The following is a 21,797-nucleotide window of genomic DNA, read 5'->3' on the forward strand; positions in this document are numbered from 1 at the left end:
ATCGGGAAACATTTGGCGCACCTTAAGATATATCGTCCCACATCATTCTAACATGCGCCAGATGTCCTGTGGCAGTTAACATAAATAAAGGAGGCATAGTACACGATAACCGACTTCTCTCTCATTCTCTCTCACCGGAGCTCCGGCGGTCAACGTCTTTACATCGGCAGTCAACGACTTCACATCCCACAGGTTCTAATCCTCATTAGTCTCTTCAATTTCATCATTTTTGCCCTAATTTTACAATAACCCCAAATTCTAGGGTTTCAATGCCAATTCACTATTCCTAACTAGTTATTGTATTCTCAATGCTTGTGAATTGTTGATTGTGATAATTAGTGGTTGTAATGAGGGACGTGGAAGTGCCTAGTTGGCTTAAGGAATTGCCATTAGCACCTGTGTATTACCCTACAGATACCGAGTTTGCCGATCCGATAGCTTATATATCCAAAATTGAAAAGGAAGCGAGTAAATTCGGTATATGTAAAGTTATCCCGCCCTTACCGAAACCGACGAAAAAGTATGTTGTTAGTAATTTAAACAAGTCGCTCTCGAAGAGTCCGGAGTTGGGGAGTGATGTGGATATGAATGACGTGAAACGGAATAGTGTGGTGAGTGATGGGGAGGTTCGGGCTGTTTTTACGACGAGGCATCAGGAGTTGGGGTTTAGTAAGGCGTCGGGTCAAGATGTTAATAAGCAAGTGTGGCAGAGTGGGGAGATTTACACGTTGGATCAGTTTGAATCGAAGTCGAAAACGTTTGCGAGGAACCAGTTGGGCGTGGTTAAGGAGGTGTCTCCGTTGGTTGCGGAGTCGATGTTTTGGAAGGCGGCGTGTGAGAAACCGATTTATATTGAGTATGCGAATGATGTTCCGGGGTCGGGGTTTGGTGAACCGGTGGGCCCGTGTAGGTTTTTGCGTAAGCATAGGAGGAGAAAGGGGTTTAGTAGGTACAATAAAGATTGTTCGGATAATAAAGAACAAGTAGATGATGAAAGGAATAAAACCGACAATTGTGATCGTCAGAAAGGTGAATCTGTAAGTTCTTCGGTAGATGTGTTAAAGAAAGATGGTGATAGTTTGTCAGAGAGTGTTGGTGATGTTGAAGGGACATCTGGATGGAAGCTTTCTAACTGTCCATGGAGTTTACAGGTGATTGCACGGTCACCTGGATCGCTTACACGTTTCATGCCAGATGATATTCCGGGTGTTACTTCTCCAATGGTGTATATTGGCATGTTGTTCAGTTGGTTTGCGTGGCATGTTGAAGATCATGAGCTTCACAGCTTAAATTTTCTTCACATGGGGTCTCCTAAAACTTGGTATTCGGTCCCTGGGGATTATGCGTTTACATTTGAGGAAGTGATTCGTTCAAAGGCTTATGGCGGTGGCATGGGTCGGTTAGGTATGGGATATTCTTACCTTCATATAATCATATGTATCTTAATACTTTATTATTACATTGGCAATAGTGAACCCTGCATTTGTCATTTAAACTATATTTTGTTAAACAGCTGCACTGACATTATTGGGAGAAAAGACTACTCTGTTATCGCCTGAAGTTGTTGTTTCATCTGGTATTCCATGTTGCAGGTATGTTATTATTCTTGGTTGAAAATCAATGCTATTATTTCTTGTACCTCATTTTTAGTTATGGACAAAGTTGTCACCTTATAAATGATAACTGTAATAATGTAAAAGGTATAGTGAATTTTTGTTCTTTTATATACAGGTTAGTACAGAACCCTGGTGAATTTGTAGTGACTTTTCCAAGGGCTTACCACATAGGATTTAGCCATGGTAGTATTTGCATCAGTTTCCACTTAAATACTTAATTATGTATATATTTTGGTCTAATATGTACTTTCATGTTTTAATAAGGTTTTAATTGTGGGGAAGCTGCTAATTTTGGGACTCCAAAATGGCTTTCGGTAGCTAAAGAAGCTGCAGTACGCAGAGCTGCCATGAAGTTTCTTCCTATGCTTTCACATCAACAATTGCTTTACCTGCTAACAATGTCATTTATTCCAAGGTAGACTACGTTAATTCATTTAACATGATTATTTTCTAATTAACTCATAGGGAATGATGTAACATTCTTTAAATGTTCAAATGGCAGAGTGCCAAGATCATTGCTCCCTGGGGTACGGAGTTCTCGTTTGAAAGATCGTCAAAAAGAAGAACGTGAGCTTTTGGTTAAGAAGGAATTCATAGATGATATTTTGAAGGAAAATAAACTATTAAGTAATATTCTTCAGAGAAACTCATCTTACCGTGCGGTCCTGTGGGATCTTGAAGCCCTGTCACCATCTGTTATTAAAGAATCAGATGGCACCGATATTGAAAATGCTCAAATTCAAAAAGAAGATTATTATTTGGATCCCGAGACACTTGCTCATATAGAAGATGATGACATGTCGAGTGATTTTCAAATTGATTCTGGGACGTTACCGTGCGTGGCTTGTGGCGTTCTTGGTTACCCGTTTATGTCTGTTATACAACCGTTAGCAAAAGCGGTTGATGATAATACAACGGTCTCGGATAAAGGATGGAATATGTCTAAAGGCTATTCAAGACCCCGGATATTTTGTTTAGAGCATGCTAGTAAAATTGAAAAGCTGTTGGACTATACTGGTGGAGTAAAACTGTTGATAATATGCCATTCAGGTGATTGTTTGATTTCAGGTTTTACTCTTTCTTCAATGATTGGACTTATTGACCTGAGCTTGACTTTTGACTATGTTTTTGTAGATTTTCAGAAAATCAAGGTACAGATTTCAACCATTGCAGAGCAAATTGGTAGCTCGTTCAGTTATAACGAGGTTCAATTAGACGATGCAACACGGGCTGATTTGGACCTGGTAAATCTTGCAATTGACAATGAGCAACAAGAAGATGAAGCTGTAGAAGATTGGACAATCAAATTGAACGTTAATTTTCGCCATTCTGTTAAACTCAGTCCTAAATTATCAACCGACAAGATACATCATGCTTTGTCTTTGACTATAGATGCATTGTTTGCTGACACAACCCCTGTCTCAAATGTTGGTCCGTGTGCAAGGATTTTCAAGTGGCTACCTACAAAATCCCGCTCAAAAAGAAAGTCAAAACATTCAGTCAAGAAATTGGCAAAGCCCATTTCTGTGGAAAAAGATGTGGAGGTCAAAGAGACGTTATCTGAACCTCAAATGCCTAAAAAGGACAGGTGTTTAATTCAGTATTCAAGAAAAATCTTCAAGTCAAAACCGCAAGACCCGGTAACCCATTTCAGCAATAACCCAAATGAGGTTGGGCTTTTGGTTTCTGGTGATTCATCAACTCTTGTAAAACCTAGTACAGATGCTAACATACACACTTCCATGGAAAATGATGGAACCGAAAACAATGATATAAACGAAGAAACCGGTGTGCAAAATGAAAATAGTCTTGTGGTAACTGAAATTGATAGTGTAGAGCAGGGTAGTGATGATGATGGTTCAATGCAAGAAGGGTCTGAATCGACCAAAACGGGTGGGTCCTCTACTGATGAACATGTTACTGATTCAAATGATACAGTAACAAAAAGTGACAACAATACCCTTGTTACAAGCTCAACAACTGGGAGTAAAAGGAAGCGAGAACTGGACTCGCTGCCAAAAGATGAAAAATCCACTTTTGATGGTTTTATAAAAAGCCCGTGTGAAGGATTGAGACCTAGAGGCCGTAAAGAGCTATTTACCAGCACAAAAACGGTCTCAGAAAAACCCGCAAAGAAATCAAAAGTTCCCAATGTCACTGCAAAGCAACCAAAGCGTTCCAATGTTAGAAACCCTGAAAAAAACGCACACAAGTGTGACCTTGAAGGTTGCAAAATGAGTTTTAAGACGGGAAGGGAGCTAAGCTTGCGTAGAAAGAACAAGTGTCCCCATGACGGGTGTGGAAAGAAGTTCAGTTCACACAGATATGCGGTGCTCCATTTACGGGTCCATGAGGATAGCAGGCCCTTAAAATGCACTTGGAAAGGCTGCAAGATGTCATTTAAGTGGGCCTGGGCCCGGACCGAGCATTTACGGGTACACACCGGAGAGAGACCGTATGAATGCAAAGTTGAAGGGTGTGGGCGTACCTTCAGGTTTGTTTCTGACTTTAGCAGGCACAGAAGGAAAACCGGGCATATAAAGTTGTGAAATTGCTTGTTCTAATCGGGGGTAGTTTCGTAAATCCGCAATTGCAAAATATGGTGGCGGGTGTATTGAGAAGGAAGCAGGATTGAAGAATTATGTGTTAGTGTAACCTTTTGTTGGAATTTTATTTCTAAGGTTAGGCGTAAAATGGTAAATTAGGATTCAGTTAAGCTGATGCATTTAGTAGTTGAAGATTCAGATTCTTTTGTTTTGTGTTGTTTTACTGAATTGGTTGTGTACAGTATCATATGCTGCTGATAATTCATCTTGAAAATGATAAGGCTCAGTCTTTGTATCAGTGATGTTTAACCGTCAAAACACAACTCATTTAACATTACAATATTCTCTAAAAATGTTATTGAAGCAATCACAACATTATCAGGCTCCTTGCAAACTAGTATAAAATAAAGAATGTTGTGTTGAAACTCAAAGTCAAAACTGCCCTTTCAGGGTCCACAAAAATTTCTTCTCATCATCACATTACAGTCTCTGCAAAAGTTCTTTCCCATTTAAAAACACAGGTGTTTTCTAAATCTGTAAGAAAGTGTGAAAGTGATGACTTCTCCCCAAGAACCTTCAAAACCACCACTAAAACCCGTTGGCATGCTTCAATCTCTACGGAACAACTCCTGGTTGAATGATCCTTCCATGGCTCCTCAAATGACCTGTTTCAAGAGAATTATTCGTTAAAATGTTTAAACTACGCGAAGCTAAATATTTACAATGGTGAGAATGGTACCATCTCCATAAATTATTATTAGCTTCAGTCGGGCAGTGTATTCTGGATAGCAAAGATGTCAACCTACTTCCTTCAACAGGCAACGCGTCTGATCCAACACGAAAAAAGTTTGAAACTTTTTAAAACATAAGTAACAAAAATGATAATAAATAGTAACAGTCATAAGATAAGCATACCTATGTGTGAGGAATCAGGAAAGAGTAACAAACAAAGTGAACTAACAACAGATGTAAGCACTTGACATTTCTTCCCAAGACACTGGTAAAGATAATAAATAACAGAAGCTAATAATTCTTCTGACCCAAATGGCACCCGCTTTACCGATCATTCTGCTTCTAGAAAAGACTGCAATGTTTCGTTTTCAAGACTATGTTTGAGTCCCATGACCACAGAAGCAGTCAACCACCTTAAAAGCTTTGATACCAATGACTCATTCATTAGTTCATCATCTCCTTTAGCTTTAAGTGCAACTGAGACCATCCAAAGCACAAACTTTTTAAGCTTTTCTTGGTCCTGTAAAACCACACACGAATTCAACATAATTCAAAAAAATAATATTATTAATCTAGAAATAATATGACAAATTACCATGGCGAGTAATGCTGGTTGGGGAGTGCTCATTAGTACAACTTTAAGCCCTACTTCTGCATTACAATTTCCTTCAATGGCTTGTGACAATTCAAATAGACCTTCAACCGAAAAGGTGAAATGTGGTTGAACCACTCTCGTTTTTGTGATATTTCTAATGTCGAAGAAATTAACTCCAAAACTGAATTAACCAAGTGACATTCTTTCACAAGCTCTAAATTTTCGACTAATAGCACATATAAATGACATGAGATTTGTGTCAGTTGCTCCACAGAACGCGCTTCTAACCACTGACTTGTGTTCCTTGACGCGACAACATCGTTTATCATTATACAACACTAGAAATGAAATAATAATAATAATAATAATAATAATAATAATAATAAAGTTGTTACCTCTAGAATTACTGCAAGTTGGTATTTACATCCACTAAAAGTTGCAATAAGAGACGACAGCCATGATATTACACCACATTGTTCGATCAAATATGTAGACGTCTTATCAAATTTCATAGACTTCTTCACAATCTGCGGCACAGAGTGACATCGCAGTATTAGATTTATAAAATAAAATGACGCAGAAAACTGTAATTAATATGATACCTGAAGGATTAACTCCCTTGAGTCATTATCCGAGAGAGGACTACTATAAAAACTAAGTAGTTTTTCTAAAATGGAGCTCCTGACATAAACCAGAGCATCGTCTTCTAAATTTAAACCAGAATACATTAGGCGAAGAATCCATATCCTGTCTGATTTAAAACTAGCTGAATTACTCCAAAAGAATTCATCAAAGAACGATATCGTCTGCAAGAAAATTGAAAAGATATAAAAGTTAGAATATGAGAATTAATTTAAATAAGATAAAAGAAAGTAACAATTGAAAGTATCAACCTTGGTTTTCATAGGTGAGTGCAAAAGAATTTTAGTTATGGATTTGTAATTATCATTTGATGGATCCAATAATGATACTGAAGCCTCAGCAGCAAATAAAGCATGTGCAGAATGGATTCTCTGCCATATCTCTGATATACCGTTTTGCACGTGTGTCAACAATGGCCGAAGTCGGTTGACGTCTTTTCTCTTTTTACTTTTCTGACAAGATAATAACAACAAATCACTTTAACAAAACTATTAAGTAGCGAACAGATATTTGAGACAATTGAACTTGACTAAAATTACTAAACTCATCATCATCATCGTACTCAGTATATCCCACCAATAGCAAAGCTATGGTAGGGTCTGAGGAGGGTAAGATGTAGACAGCCTTACCTCTACCCCATAGGGATAGAGAGGCTGCTTCCGGTGAGACCCCCGGCTCGATAGTAGTTTTGCATCAAGCCTTGGACATAAGACACATAACACTCAACCATCGGGACACCGACCGATTGGTGCATGTACCCTTGTCTTTCGGCTATCAACGCCACCACATGATGCCTGATTAACCTTCCGCCACTTTTAACGTTATTTTCACGAGATTAGTAAAATAACGTCAAAATTAGTGCAATTTCACTTTTGCCCACCCGAGGGTTCACACATATATACATTATATACATTATAGGTTAGTATATTACTAAGCTAACCTCTTCTAATGCCCCCTTCAATACTTCCACCACCTTGTATCCTAACTTTCTGATGTCAACATCAGGTGAGGATAAACTAACAAATGCAACAGCAAGCAGACCTAAATTTGCATACTCAACAGGTTCTATGTATTTCTTTGACAAACCGTGTAATGACATCCGCAAGATGAAAACCGGATCATATACCTGTCAATTGCAACAATGATGTTATAGAGAAGTATCGATGAACACAAGAAGCATATAAAGAACTATCACACACATTTCCTGCATTATCGTCTGAAAGCTTGTTAGACGATAAAGCTTCTGAATTCATATGCCTGTGATAGGGAAAATGAAGAACTGTAGCTGCACATTTTCTCGGGCCAATTGGAAGGTTTTCTCTAAATTGACTTCTGCGGTTTTCATATTTATCCACGTCATCAGAAGAAAAATCTTGTTCCGTCTCGCGTACTTTTCTAACTCTTGTAGCAGCAGTTTCCCACAGAAAATCCATGTCAGCAATATAACTAGAATCCGGCCCATCAATACTGTCAAGTTCTTGTATGATCTTATAAATCTCTAAGTCTTTTTCACTTACAGTAGCCTCATAAGAAGATAGAAGTAAGAACAGCAATTCTTTAACGTTTATCCCAAAATCTTCTTCAAAACCGACACTACCCGACTGAGCCCTGAAATGGCATAGCATTCCAAGCAATTTAATTATTTCCAATTGCTTATCGTATAACTCAGACGCGTGTGATTTGTCCACTTTAACCAAAGTAAGTGATCTTAGAATACTGGACACAGGTCTAAAAATGATCCCAAATTGTAAAGAGCTTGAAGAATTATAGGCAGATTGAACGGTGGGTTCAAATTGAGAATGAGATAACAGCAGCTGAAGAATTTGAATATGCAATGATTTATCTTGTTCTTCAAAAGTTAAAACAATTCTAAGCATGTTGAGTGTTGCAGGATCCTCAAATCTGTGAAGAAGACAAGATTTTGCAAGTTGTTCTAGGTTAATTACCGAATCTGATTTTGTTTCAGAGTTGTTATGCATCTCTGTTATAACTTCAACAATAATCTTCGAAATAAAGCTTTCAAAAAGCCTGAACAATGCACTTTTTGTGCCTTCGACTTCCGGTTGACAATTGACTTTATAGGGAACTTTTTGACAATTAACCGCCATGTGGACACTAATGAATTTATGAATGTTACACTTGTTGAGTATTCTTTGTCAGATACTACTTCCGAAGATGAAAATAGCAACATCTTGCAAACAAGTACCTTTGTGACGGGCTTCATAATAAGGTTCAAAGATTCATCAATGGAGTAATGATCAATCTTAGAAGCCTTACATTCCAAAAGATTATCAGTCCCGGATGGAATAACAGAATCAACTAGCTTCAACCGTTTGCTTTGTTTCACAGCGGGCCCGTTTGACACAAGATGACGCTTCATGACATCAAGTGACTTTCCAAGAAGACTGTTGTTGAAAAAATCAAAAAGCTCTTCAGGAACGGATTTTTGTCAACTTTTATTTGAAATATATCTCTAGAAACAAAAGTCTTCCAATTAGAGAACCCTTCAAATAATATTTTCCAATACAAAGAAGATACGGTTCTAACATGCGTGTCACACTTCTCTCCATATCTTATAAAGATTAAATTCAAGAATGATAAAGCAGTTGGCAAAAGCAAAACCATTAAATCGTCATCAGATTTGCCAACATTCACGATGTCCATAAACGGGTCCGCAAAGAAAGATAAATGGAGGAGATTTGATTCGGTTAAATGAAACAAAATTTGAGCCCTAGTCACGTTCACTCTTTGAAAGTAAACTCATAGGTGTGGTTGCTAATACACGTGACACAGCCATATGATTTAGAAGAGTTTGACTTTGACCACTTGCAATCTTAACAGCTTTCAACAAGCAAAGATCTGCAACAACTATATCATAACGAGAGGCGATTTCAACTACGTGAAAGTACACTTTCTCAAACAGAGAAACATCAACTTCTTGATTGCCAGACAACAAGAAATGTCATTAGGTTAATGAAAAAGTTAAAAAAAAAAAAGGATTTTGGCTTAATCACAATAGCGGATTAGGAGATAATGTCATTATAATTCGTCTTTTCCAATGGCGAATTACTTGCGCCGATGTGAATAGCGGATTAGGAGAAACCAAACGAACAAACTAACCTAACTAACATCAACTAACCTAACTTTGTTTGCTACCACCTTAGTACATATTATACCTATGCGGCGGCTATGCCAAAGTGATAATGCATGCAAAGATCCAGAGCAATGTTGTTGTCCTTCACATGGCAAAGTGATAATGCATGCCAAATTGATAATATGTGTCATACAAAAAGGCTGATAGATTCCTTCACATGCAACTAACAGGGCTGGTCATAAGGTGTGGCCGGGTGGCCGACGGCCATAGGCCCGACACCACGTAGGCCCGAATTTTTTTTAAATTACATTTATTTTTATTAAAACAATTTGTAAAGTTAGTGTATGAACTCAATTACATAACAATTAGTTTGGTCAGTGGCAAAGAGGTATTACTCCTGACCTAAAGGTTGTGAGTTCTACTCTCATTCGAGGCATGTTTAATCATATTTTTTACAAAAGTTTTTTACACAACCCAATTATAACCAAATAAACTCGTATAAAAATTAAATTGTTTAAACCCAACAAAATACTTCTTTTACTTGAGGTCCAAAAAAATTTTCGCTTTCGACCCAAAATTATTTTAGCTTTCTCGGAGCCGGCCCTGACAACTAATATGATAAAGCTTCCTTCATTGTTCACATTCAATGCAAAGCTAATTGTTTGGCCACACAGAAGTTTGTTCACATGCTAATATGAAAGGTTGATGAATGATGTCCACACATTATCTCTCATGCATGCAAAGCTAATAGATTCTTTCACATGCAATGTTGCTGTCCACACAATTCAAATTATTAAAGCTTCCTTCATTGTTCAAAGCCGCAGTTCTTAGTTGTTCCTTCAAGACCTGTGAGCTGTGAGTTGTAAACTAGGTTACGGACATAGAAGATGAACATAAAAAATGTATTTTTCCTAATCCGCTATTGAGAATGGCGAATTAGGTTTTTCAAAAGAAAAAAATTCTCCTAATCCGCTATTAACATGGCATATAAGGTTTTTTCATTAATAAACACCATTTCAAAAAAAAAATTCTAGCGGAAACACGGTAGCTGAATGCTAATTGATTATTTTCAACTAAAACCTAAACTAGTTTTTGCCCGGGCTCCAGTGTATTGACGTGGGTTCGGTTGTTATGGGTTAAATTAATTACAATATCAACACTAATTAAAAAAAGTAATCCGTTGTAGAAAACAGTATGATACTCATATAGTTTATAATAACAAAAAATAACATTTAAAAAACATGAATAAGATAAATTGGTAATGGCAACAATTTTTTTTATTCACAATATTTTAAAGAAGTGTACGGTACGGTATGAAACACAAAAAGTTCATTAGTAAACGTTCAAATCATATCAAATAAGTATTAGTAGTGATATACAATAAAAATATTAGTGGAACTCGTATAGCTTATGATAAAAAAAATTAACATATCTAATAATACAAAAATAAAAAAGATGCATGTTTAGAACAAAGTTTATACTGTCGGTAAAACTCGGGCATTACGACAACAAGTCGATGCGAATTCATTCGGTTACATTCATTACGGTTCATAACTGAATCCAAGAAATGTATAGCTTATGATGCAATGATATATTTAAAACAACGTTTATTTGGTCAGTAAAACTCAAGCGTAGTTGCGGCGAGTCAACACGAATTTGACGGGTCAGTAAGCAGCTCTTAATTGTTTTTATTCTAACAGAGAATAAATAATATAGTTTTACACAAATAAAGTTTATAACAATTGCCTCCCTTGCAACTAAACAAAACGAATGATATTTAAAATTAATTTTACATGTAATGTAGCTGAGGTCCCATAACCGGATAATATAATATAAATTAATATATAACTATGCTATCTTGTTACAACATTCATACCTCTAACTATACCATGAACATGACTCATCTTTTATGAACAATGAGCATGCCAAAGAAAGCTGAAATTCGGCTAGCTACACCGATCATGATGAGTACAAATATACAAAGACCCCAATCATGTACATTGTATCCGAATTTTAAAAGTGCACCACATCGTGTGATCAACCACGCTCCTGAGTACCTGCAATTTGATTAAAGAATATAGCGTCAACATTGGTGGATTCAAATTTGCATATTATTGACTTATATGTTATCAAATGGTTGTACCTGTTTGCATTTGCAATAACAAATGCTTCTAGTGCCCACTTAGGGTAGCACAACTTGGAAACATTCTTCAAAAACTCACTGTCTCCTGTTTGTGTTGAGACGAGAGTCAAAACTACCGGAAGAAGCACTGCAAACTGCATTAAATTTCAATCACATGTGTACAAATGCAAAATACTAGAAGTGACAATTTGACCAATTTTGTTACTCACCAGCTGTGATGGACCAGGATCAAGATATATGGCTAACATGTAGGCTATGCCCGTTACACAGTACACAAGGGAAACCAAAACCGTGTAATTTTCTGCAAAAGATGATCTAGGGTAACTGAAGAAATAGAACATGGACAAATACACAGCTGGCTTTATAGCTGTATTGAAATGGTCAATTGTGTCTTTGGCTAGAAAATTAGCTAAGCTGCTGATGCCAGACGCACGTTCTCTCCAATATTGTAATTTGTCTAAAGAAAATGTTCTCAATGCCGAAATTTTGCATAATAAAGCTGAAAAAGTAAATGCATATTGCATGTTATTGTCCATTATCATCATATATTTAATAGCTCAAAAAGCAGTGGGTTAATGGTTAGTTTGTTAGTTAGTTAGTTACTTACACACTGCAATAATGGAGTAAGTGTAACCAGGTGCCCCAAATGTCTCTTCGTTTGATTTAATAATGGCTCCCAAACACGCCCCGGCAAGTAATAATATGAGATAGTCTACTAATTGTAGCCTAGATTCTCTTAACCTCTGCTTAGCAATCCTGATAAAGTACCAACATCAAAACTATACGACTCATTTTGACCTTTTCACTTTTGACCCGACCCGTATTAATAAGACACGTACCTTCCAAGGAAATATCTATACTGCAAGAGAATTCCAGGTGTCGTACGGTTGGACAAATCTTTAGTTCTTAAGAAATTATGGCGAATCATATCTCTTCTTACTTCAACATTTGACCTTACATCTTGCCAAATTTCACCAGCAAATGAATATTCCTCTGTTGCCCCTTCACCTGCACCCTCATTGTCGTTGACTTCATTACCTGAAAGTTGACCTTCCGGATACATTCTACGCATATCAGGGGGTACAGGATAACCCTTATGAAGCATCCATCTAACAGGAAGTTGTTCATAAGTTACACCCGAACTCGTGTTTGGTTTAATCATACCTTCCAAAACATCTATAAAATAATCTGGTGGGTTAACACGATCCGGAACGTTAATCCCAAGCCCAGAAAAGTATTCTTCAACTTTCCTTACTGGTCCGTGATAAACCGTAAGACCTCCTTTTGCTAAAAGTATTAAATCGTCAAACGTCTGAAACAACGAGTAACTGCAAACAAATGTAAAAAAGATATATAACAATGATCAATATGAATTTACATGAAAACTATATAAATCATATAATTAACTACCTTGGTTGGTGAACAACCATACTAATATTAACTCCTTCAAGTGTTTCCCGCCTAAGTGCTCGAAGAAGTAACTGAGAAGATGAACTATCTAAACCAGATGTAGGTTCGTCTAAGATTAATAATGAAGGTTCCATGACCATTTCCAAACCAACATTGACCCGTTTCCTTTGACCACCAGAGATTCCACGTTTTTCAACGGTTCCAACTAATGAACTTCTAACGGCTTGTAAACCCAAAGACTCTATAACTCTCTCAACAACTAGAACACGGTCTTGTTTAAGCATGCTTGCAGGTAACCTACAAATATTTTTATAAAAATGTCAACAAACTTGTCAGAACTGTTACTTATTGTGTAGTGTATTATTTACATACCTGCATTTTGCACTGAACCAGAGATTCTCCTCAACGGTTAAATTTCCATGAACAATATCATCTTGTGGCACAAAACCGATTATCTTTTTATACGAATGGATCGAGTCGGGTTTCCCGTTTATAAGAACCGAACCGGTTATTCTACACCCGTGTGCTTTTCCCGCCAATGCAGAAAGAAAGGTTGTCTTACCAGCCCCAGATGGGCCCATGACAGCTGTTATACGACCTGGCATTATTTTCCCAGTAACACGTCTTAAAAGATGTTTGTCTTTTCCTTTTAAAGTAAGCGTTAGATCTCGAAAAGAAATCTCGATTTTGGGTCGTTTTCTGGTTTCAGTATTAACAGCCATTGAGATTACTCCTGAGAAAGTAAGGTTTTGATTTTCTTGCATAGCTTTCTCCTTCTCGATTTGACCGTACGCGTAACTAAAGATTTGGCTATGAGTATGGATTTGTTTTTCTTTTTGTATTTTCTTTTTACTATTTGTATCTTTGTTTTCCACAATTTGATCATAACTATAAAGGTCTCCATCTTTGTTTTTAAATGTTTGACTTCTTAGCTCCAATCTGTTTTCTCCAGATGATGAAGTAACCGAACCATCAAAATCCACATCCTCACTACTTTGTAAGATTGAGAGTTCCTCAGTTTGCGGGGCCGCCTTTTTACGGGAAAATGTGCGAGATATTTGAGCGGCGTGTTTCTTAGCAGCGTCTCGTGCCATTTTCCACCTTTCGTGAGCTTTTACTTTCTCTTTTGCACGCCGTGCAGCTGCTTCCCTTGATTTAGCATGCCTTCTTTCGCGAGTTGTAATTATTTGATCAGAGCAGTTGTAGATGATGAGCAGAATAGTAAATATCGCAGCCTAAATACAAAATTAACAGAACGTTATATATTGATAAGACTTTCGAGGATCAAAATGGGAAATACATGTATTATTAGGGTCAAAATAGTTTATGAGGAAAGCTTACTATAAGCATTGCCCCGTATGCATGGATATTTTGAGTTGAACTTCCACGTTCACATGAAGTCAACTTGAAGCATGCTGCAAGTAAAGAGAATACGGTTAGATACTAATTGCGCCATTATATATGCGTTAGAAATACAATATTTTATTTTTAACTGTGACACCACGCAACTCACTTACATTTCTCAGATGTAGATCCCCTTTGACAGTAATTCCCCTTGCTGCAATTTAACTGCTGGATACTTGTTGGACAATATGACCCTGATGAACAAAACATCTCCCCACTGGTTTTTATATCTGCCCATATGTTTGCTCCACCACAAGTATGATTAGGCATTCCAGGTGGCAGTTGGTAAGAATATCTGTATATAAACTTTTAATAAGTTAATTACTCATAATATGTAAAACAGAGAAGAAAAAACAACTCAAACTTACGGTTTACACATGCCACTAGCTCTATCAAGGGTTGCAGTCGGACAGTATGCACCCAATGGGCATGCTATAACAACAATAATATACATAAAAATGTTAAACATACTGTCTTTGATGACTGACATCTAAAGAAGTTGTGAACACTTACGTATCATGCAAGTAAGACCGCTCGGGCAGAAGAAACCCTCACAACAAGGCTGACAGTCCTCAGTTCGGGCAGGTATATTCTTGGAATCTTGCATGTCAATATTCTCATCAGGTGACGTGGCACATGCCCATCCTGGCTCACAACCAGAAACCCTAGATGATGATATATTACAGTTTCTGTTAGGCTTTATGTAATTGCTGCCTGAAAAGAAACCTCCAAAGTAGAACTTTAACTCCGCTGAATTACACACTCGCCGTGTAACATCTCCTGAAAAATTGACATTAACAATATATTACCTAGGCATTAAAATAAGGAGTAATACAAATTATGTCAAATTATTTACAAGAAACTGGAGCTCATACCATTGGTTTTCAGGATGCAAGAGGTCAAGAAGTCCAGATTTGAAGAAAAATTGAAAGCTCGGTCCCACTCGTCTTCCCTAAACAGCATAATCCAATCAAAACTCATCCCAAAATGCAAACCGCAATATACAAATATTCATCTCCTATATTCCAATTAGGGGTGCAAATGAGCTGAGCCACTTGATCTCAGATCGATAAAAAACTGGAAATGAGCTGAGTTTTCTTTTTTTATCTCGAACCTCAAAATAAAGCTTGTTTAGTTATCAAACCCGAGCTCGAGCCTTGTATGGAAAGCTCGTTTAGGCTCGTTGAGCCTTAACGAGCCTTGTGCATATTTAAGGTTGACCTCTTTTGTTTATGTATTAATTTCACACTGCACAACCAAGATCAATCTGAGCTTTGGCTAGTTTAAGGTACTACACGAGCTTCAGCCGAGCTTAGGCTAGTTTAAGGTTCTATCAAAAATATATATAAATAATAAACAAGCCGATCTGAGCTTGAACAACCAACTAACGAGCCGAGCTCCAGCTTTAGAAAAAGAGATCAAAACAAGTCTAGCTAATTTAACCTAACTTCAAATTAGGTACTTCTTCCTAATGCAACACACTATAGCAAATCTAACAACATCTTATTGTTTACTGATTTCATATAATAATCATAATACACAACTTATTAAGTCCATATCAATCGCCTAATAACAATGAATGCATACCGATTTTTAACGCAGAAGGAAGCTCGATTACCGACATCACTATTAAGAATGGTGGAAGTAAGACTGGAGAGATTATTATACACTCGTTGAGTAATGAACGGAAGAAACGCAGTATCGTTGATCTGACCGGCGAATTCGTCGCCGACTACCTGACAGTTTACACACTCCGGCGAATATATAAGCAGCTGCAATACAACGGCAGTAGCTACGGCGGCGAATAGTTTCCGTTTGGTCATAGCAGAGAGCATGAGAGAACGTGCATAAAGTTGATGTATTAATTAGATTATTATTATTATTAGTTTATGTTATGAAGGGTTTGGTCCACTTGCCGGCATTGACACAACTCTCTGTTTGTTTACCGGATTTGGACGTGCTAGAGACTGGTAGTTACGAGATCACCACTTGTTCTCATTTGATTTGTTTTGTTTTGTTTTGTTTCGCTCTGGCGTGGGCTTTGTTTATTGGCTATTGACATAGTCTGTTTGAATATTATATATTTTTCACAAGTCGTCTTTGGAGATTCAATCGTTTACATAGATGGGCAATAACCGAATCGAAAATGGACAAAATCTAGTTAAAGTTTCCTTTGGTTTTTGGTTACCCTTGCTTAACCCAACCGAACCGAATGAAATCGAACTATTCATATTTTGCATATATTTGTAGCTTTATAACTCCACTTCATCATGCATATATACCTCTATTTCATATATTTATAAGCAAAAACTTAAAAATTAACCGAATAAATCAAACCAATTAACCAAAAACTGATTGGTTAATGAAATAGATTTACCGATGACTTAGGTTTCGGTTTTGGTTGAGGCTACTAACCGAACTGAAACATGCACACTTCTAAATTGTTGAGTATAAAATAAATAAAATTAAATTGACAATATAATCAATCCCGTCTCTTAGTTTTCAGTTTTTATTGACACTAGTAGAACAGATAGGTAACTTTAGATACCCTTAAATTTCATCATGGTGTTTTAAACAATTGGCTACATTCTGATTTTTGATTTTGAGAAATAAAAAAGTATATTATTCAATAAGGGCAAACAGAATACGGAGTTACTTTACGCTAGAGTGGATTATCTTTGGTAACAAAAGTGAAATTTATTATATTAAAGCATTCATATCCTATCCACTATAATTTTATAACGTAGAAAATGGTTTAGGGTGTTAAAAGTAGAGGAGAAAGGAAATGTAATGATTTTTCTGCATATATGAAAAGATATTGTTCACCCTTTATAATATTTTAATACTTTTTTTAAAGTGGTTGTGTGTGAATGAGAGATAAAAATTAATAACAAAGATAAAAAAATATGATTTAATTGAAATTGTTAGAAAATATAGTGATTTTTAGTGTAATATTGGATTTGAATGTAATGGAAGGGATGAGAATGCTCTTATGATGGATCGTAGCTTTAAATTATTAAAATCTAAATAGCTAATAAAGTATATTTTTCCAATAATAGTTTTTAAAACATTTTTAGTTTAATAATTAACTATCCAAATATACATTTTATTAAAATATGACGAATTCAATCAAAAAGACACTTGCTGAAAATATAAAAATAAGCAGCTTAAAATTGACTTCTTCATGGCAATTTTGTTTTAGGTGTTGTGTTTTATTGATAATAATAAAAACTTATTTTAATTCTCATTCACATGTTATTCAAGTTTTCAACATTGTATCCAAGCCGGTTGTAACTTGTAAAAATTTTACACAGATAAAATAAAATAAAAAATAGTCAAGATGACAATCAAGCTAGTAAACTTTAATTAATATTTAATATGCCATATTTATAGAACGACAAACAAAATATAATTTTATAAAAAGAATGCTTGAGGAGAGGGCTTCACGTACATGGAGAGTTTGAAATAAAAAATATACTAACAAATTGTTGTAGATAATATTTAATTTATTAATGTTTGAATACAATTAACCAATTATGGTTATTAAATATATAAACTATTTATTTATCAGTGCTCCACTATTTCCTTTTTAATCTATTTATTACTCACCTCATCCGTATTTAACATTACCACAACACATCTAGGTGAAATGTTAAACACCCCTCCACACGACACCTTTGTGACATCACCTTTTATTTTCATATTTCACCTCACCACAACACATAGCCATAGACTATGCAGTGCACACACCGCTCATTGTTGCCACTCGTCGCAGCATCGGCCTAGATGCCACTATCCCCTGCTGCTTCCACGTCAGTCCATGGCTAGCTCACATGTCACTGCCTTCACCGCAACGTGTCTTGTATTATCATAAGCTTGAGCTTGAGTTGAGAATGGTTTGACCCAACTCGGTCATTCAGAAACAAGTTCATACCAAGCTTTTGATTGATTCAACATTGAATCATTCGATTCTATTAAATATTCATAAAACTAAATGTTGTCATTTGTCAATATAACAATTGTACCTTACGCATAACAATTGTCCCTTTCCAAGTTTATATGACACAGCTTGTGGAATAAAACTTGTATATTTCTGTATTTGCTAATTTGCTTGGTCCATTTGGCAACTAGTTTGACCAAAAAATCAAGTTCCACATATACAAATAAAATATATGACAAGCACTTCCATCCAAAATGATAATTCTAGCAAAATCAAATTTTATAAAATCAACAGAAATTATAATTGGCCTAATCATAACCTAGTCCCAATGCAAACAATCAAAGATTCAAAACAAGGCAATAAGAGAAAGATTAAAGAAACATGAAACACGAGTATAGCCATTAAGATCACAGGCGTTAGTAGTTGAATTTAGGTTTACACTCTTCTGCAAAATGGTATTCAACAGTCCTAACACACACCAAATTCAAAATATAACAAAATAAAGTCTGACAAGAATATAATGCTTCTCTAATACAAACCCTATTCGAATGCTCACGGCAAGATATTCAATGCAGATTATAGGCGTATTAACTTCCAGTAGAACATCTTCATAGAATTGGCAGATTTAAAACTATCCTGCCACAAAAGTCAAAAATGTCTCAAGTTAGCTACAAAATAATTAAATCGATAATAATAAAAGCATTATGGACAAATATTCACATTTTTACAAGTATCATGTCATTCAGATAAGAGTGAAAATGTGATTTTTTCATCAAATCAAAGACGTTTTTCAGTGACACGCATAACAGGTAAATATGTCTCTAATGGTGGTGTTTTGTATGTCAATTGCCATATTTAATGTGAGCCAATAACCAAATAAGATGTTAGCATAACTTTAAATGCATAATTGATGTTAGCGGGATTCAAGAAGCCATGTTACTTCTAAAAGTTACGTGGAGACACTGACTAGATTAAAAATCTAGCCCACAAGATGATTAAAAATATCATATTATAAAATTTTAAAATAGAGTAATTACAGACATCAAATGCTTGAATCATAGAGTTGAAAAAAAAATGAAAAAGAAACCTGAGAGACGCAACACAAAATTTTAAATAAAATCTGTAAAGTTAGTACTTTAATAGTCCCCATGGTTTGGCCATATTGCAACTTTTAGTCCTCAAGATAAAAAAAAATTCAACTTTAGACAAACTGATTTGCAAACGTAACAGCGCTGGTCTCTAAAATGAATGGAAGTTAGCTTGGTATTTTAGATTTTAATAAATGACCAATACCCCATATGCAATAATATAAAAATAAATTAACTATTAAATTCAAGGTAATTTGTCATTTATTAAAATATTACAGACCAACTTAACGACCATCCGTTTTAAAGACCAATGCTCTTCCGTTCATGCAAACAGTTGGTCTAAAGTTGTAAATTTTGAAACTTGGTGACTAAAGTTGCAATATGGTCAAACCACATAAACTATCCGAGTAATTAAATCTAATGTCTTTGAACATATGTAAACTTGCTGAATTGTGAAATCGAACTTACTCTTATTCTCTAAAGATCTTTTAACTACATTCATCTTTAAAACTTTTAGATTTTTTTATGGTAACTTACCAGAGGATGAAAGAAAAAATGACTTAAGAGTTTGCTGAGCTCTATACGAGTGCTAGTAATACTGTAATAGTACTAAAAAACTTAAAGTTTCTAATCATGAAAACCGGTTGCAAAATACTCTAAATCTGCTAACGCAAGCAAATGTAAACTCACTTAACCATTATCAGACCCTATGTCCCTATGAACAGTATGCAGCCTCGTAAACCCTAGCTTCTTGTTAGAAAAACCAGAAGACTGTTTTGCAGCCTAGAAAAGAGCATACATATAGATGTAATACATGAGGCATTCCGATGTGTGCCTCTTCGAAAAATAGCAAAAAGGTGCATGCATCGTGAACACCACTCAGATAACCTTGCCTGATGTGACCATGCATTCGGATAGACTATAGAGAGACAAACGTGCATATTATATATATTAAACTGATCTGATTGTATGAGAATACAGGTGTTCCCAAATAAACTTCAGCTAAATAACTCTTGAGTGCTGACCAACTTTAGAGCACCATAACCTTACTGTTGAAAGGATAAGTAAATAACTTGGGTTCAACAGTTTAACTCATTAAACTTGAACAGGTACAAAATGATTTTGGTTTCAACTTTAACATAGGATTATTTATAGCTTGTTATTGTGCTTTTTATGATGCTTAGATCACATGTATGTAAAAGCTATCGTTCCTTTCTAAATCTCCCATATAGTTATGCCTTAGCTTCTTAAACGGACTTGAACATTTACAACTTCATAAAATAACATTATGTGCCATATTATGTAAATTAAATGCTTAAACTAAGAATTAAACTAGTAATTGCTAAACTTAGGTTAAATCAAATATTATGTTAACATCCTTATGGCAATTTGGTACTCCCTTATTAGCTAAAAGATACACTAGAAGAAAACTGAAACTAATTTAAACTAAGGAGAAGGCGCGTTATGTGGAAACCGTGTTTGTCTTTCTCAAACATCATAAAGTGATTACGATAACATATACGCATAACATACTTAACCGCCTAATAAACTACCCACTACTAGAATAACTAGTCAAATGCTCTTTTAGCAACACTAAACAAGATTCATCATACACAAGATTAGTAACATAACAATTCTAAACCCACGGAACAGAATTATAAAACACCACACTCACCAGTCACTACTGCTGCTGTTACTGAGAATTCGGCGGAGGCGGCATCCCAGGGCGCGGAGGTCCAAAACCCGAAACCTGTCCACCAGGAGGTGGCAGACCAGGGAACCCAGGGCGAGGCGCTCCACCAGGCGGAGGCGGTCCCCTCATCATATGTGGAGGAGGAGCCATCGGCCTCTGCCCGTACTGCCCGGGCGGAGGCACCGGGTACTGCCCCGGAGGCCTTTGCGCAAACTGCGGCGGCGGAGGCATCTGCGGTGGCGGTCCACGCGCCATCTGACTCTGCCCAGGGTACAGCATCTGTCCAGGCCGAATCACGGGCGGGTAATTAACCGGTGGAGCGGACATGTTCGGAACCGGAGGGCGAGAAATCTGCGGTTGCATCATTCCGGGAGCCGGTCCACCAATTCCCCTAACCGGTCCAGCTAATCCAGGTTGAGCTTGAATTAAAGGTGCGGTCGGGATGCCACGGCCCGCAGCGCGTCCTAAACCGGTTCCAGCTAAGGCGGCAGCGCCAACGGCTTTGGCTCGGTTTTCGTCGGGAGGCGGAGGGCCTTCGACAGTCATGGAGATAACTTCTTCGCCTCTTAATAAGACGAGGCCGAGAGTGCGGCGGTCTTCGCGTTCTTCGTTCTTTTTGGAGCCTTTAGCGGGTGGGAGTTTACGGAACTCTTCGCAGTCGCCGATGACGAGGTTCATGTGGCGGTCGAAGGCCATGAACTTGCCGACGAACTGACGGCCGTCTTGGATGGTGACACGCATACGGTAGTTGATGAATTGGAGCATCTTGGAGCCTTTAGACATCGACATTGTTGCCGGGTTGAAGGTTTTGCAGTGAGGGTTAGGGTTTTACAAAGGGGGTAAACTGGGAAGTGAATTTGAAACTTCAACGAGTATATATTTGTTATTCGAGCT

At 36.7% G+C, this 21,797-nt stretch overlaps 3 protein-coding genes, 1 long non-coding RNA gene and 1 pseudogene across 8 annotated transcripts; 1 reads left to right on the plus strand and 4 right to left on the minus strand.

Moving 5' to 3' along the window:
* On the plus strand, positions 1–4,455 carry LOC143632827 (lysine-specific demethylase ELF6-like). 2 transcript variants are annotated; one of them, XM_077101248.1, is made up of 7 exons: positions 1–192; positions 340–1,404; positions 1,514–1,592; positions 1,732–1,799; positions 1,881–2,031; positions 2,119–2,666; positions 2,751–4,455. In XM_077101248.1, the coding sequence occupies exons 2-7, from the start codon at positions 348–350 to the stop codon at positions 4,163–4,165; spliced, it is 3,318 nt and encodes a 1,105-aa protein (XP_076957363.1). In that variant the 5' UTR covers positions 1–192; positions 340–347; the 3' UTR covers positions 4,166–4,455. The 2 variants fall into 2 exon arrangements, with proteins under 2 accessions (XP_076957363.1, XP_076957362.1); XM_077101247.1 differs by having other exon boundaries at positions 1–1,404.
* A 27-nt stretch (positions 4,456–4,482) lies between these two features.
* LOC143632828 (uncharacterized) lies at positions 4,483–5,811 on the minus strand. Its single transcript, XR_013153579.1, has 4 exons — positions 5,490–5,811; positions 5,078–5,414; positions 4,902–4,989; positions 4,483–4,827 (listed from the first exon to the last, which is right to left on the minus strand). It is a non-coding gene; the product is annotated as an uncharacterized LOC143632828 (long non-coding RNA).
* A 16-nt stretch (positions 5,812–5,827) lies between these two features.
* On the minus strand, positions 5,828–8,334 carry LOC143632793 (uncharacterized). Its single transcript, XM_077101217.1, has 5 exons — positions 7,331–8,334; positions 7,072–7,257; positions 6,383–6,583; positions 6,092–6,295; positions 5,828–6,016 (listed from the first exon to the last, which is right to left on the minus strand). Exons 1-5 carry the CDS (start codon positions 8,237–8,239, stop codon positions 5,828–5,830), a joined length of 1,689 nt encoding a protein of 562 aa, XP_076957332.1. The 5' UTR covers positions 8,240–8,334.
* Positions 8,335–10,985: 2,651 nt separating this feature from the next.
* On the minus strand, positions 10,986–16,019 carry LOC143632829 (ABC transporter G family member 24-like). Its single transcript, XM_077101249.1, has 13 exons — positions 15,770–16,019; positions 15,058–15,134; positions 14,696–14,962; positions 14,551–14,614; positions 14,296–14,477; positions 14,120–14,193; positions 13,151–14,013; positions 12,779–13,075; positions 12,208–12,696; positions 11,976–12,124; positions 11,578–11,867; positions 11,369–11,502; positions 10,986–11,282 (listed from the first exon to the last, which is right to left on the minus strand). Exons 1-13 carry the CDS (start codon positions 16,015–16,017, stop codon positions 11,126–11,128), a joined length of 3,291 nt encoding a protein of 1,096 aa, XP_076957364.1. The 5' UTR covers positions 16,018–16,019; the 3' UTR covers positions 10,986–11,125.
* A 2,027-nt stretch (positions 16,020–18,046) lies between these two features.
* Positions 18,047–21,749, minus strand: LOC143632831 (uncharacterized; annotated as a pseudogene). Of its 3 annotated transcripts, none has more exons than XR_013153582.1 (2): positions 20,886–21,749; positions 18,047–18,753 (listed from the first exon to the last, which is right to left on the minus strand). The product of XR_013153582.1 is annotated as an uncharacterized LOC143632831, transcript variant X3 (transcript). The 3 variants fall into 3 exon arrangements; XR_013153580.1 differs by having other exon boundaries at positions 18,048–18,758; XR_013153581.1 differs by having other exon boundaries at positions 18,048–18,753; positions 20,880–21,749.
* Between the last annotated feature and the right edge of the window lie 48 nt (positions 21,750–21,797).

The sequence above is a fragment of the Bidens hawaiensis genome, unplaced genomic scaffold, assembly GCF_021521415.1.
Source record: "Bidens hawaiensis isolate Kalapana, Puna unplaced genomic scaffold, B.hawaiensis_p1.1 tig00006534_1, whole genome shotgun sequence".
Lineage (NCBI taxonomy): Eukaryota > Viridiplantae > Streptophyta > Magnoliopsida > Asterales > Asteraceae > Bidens > Bidens hawaiensis.

Excerpts from the sequence above, each read along its gene's own strand:
- LOC143632827 (XM_077101247.1), top strand. The coding sequence starts at position 348 with ATGAGGGACGTGGAAGTGCCTAGTTGGCTTAAGGAATTGCCATTAGCA. Across the intron at positions 1,593-1,731 it reads TCTGGTATTCCATGTTGCAG|GTTAGTACAGAACCCTGGTG; the intron begins GTATGTTATTAT and ends TTTTATATACAG. Across the intron at positions 1,800-1,880 it reads CCACATAGGATTTAGCCATG|GTTTTAATTGTGGGGAAGCT; the intron begins GTAGTATTTGCA and ends TGTTTTAATAAG.
- LOC143632793 (XM_077101217.1), bottom strand. The coding sequence starts at position 8,239 with ATGGCGGTTAATTGTCAAAAAGTTCCCTATAAAGTCAATTGTCAACCG. Across the intron at positions 6,296-6,382 it reads ACTCACCTATGAAAACCAAG|ACGATATCGTTCTTTGATGA; the intron begins GTTGATACTTTC and ends ATTTTCTTGCAG. Across the intron at positions 6,017-6,091 it reads CAAGGGAGTTAATCCTTCAG|ATTGTGAAGAAGTCTATGAA; the intron begins GTATCATATTAA and ends TCTGTGCCGCAG.
- LOC143632829 (XM_077101249.1), bottom strand. The coding sequence starts at position 16,017 with ATGCTCTCTGCTATGACCAAACGGAAACTATTCGCCGCCGTAGCTACT. Across the intron at positions 12,125-12,207 it reads TATAGATATTTCCTTGGAAG|GATTGCTAAGCAGAGGTTAA; the intron begins GTACGTGTCTTA and ends GTACTTTATCAG. Across the intron at positions 11,503-11,577 it reads ATCCTGGTCCATCACAGCTG|TTTGCAGTGCTTCTTCCGGT; the intron begins GTGAGTAACAAA and ends AATTTAATGCAG.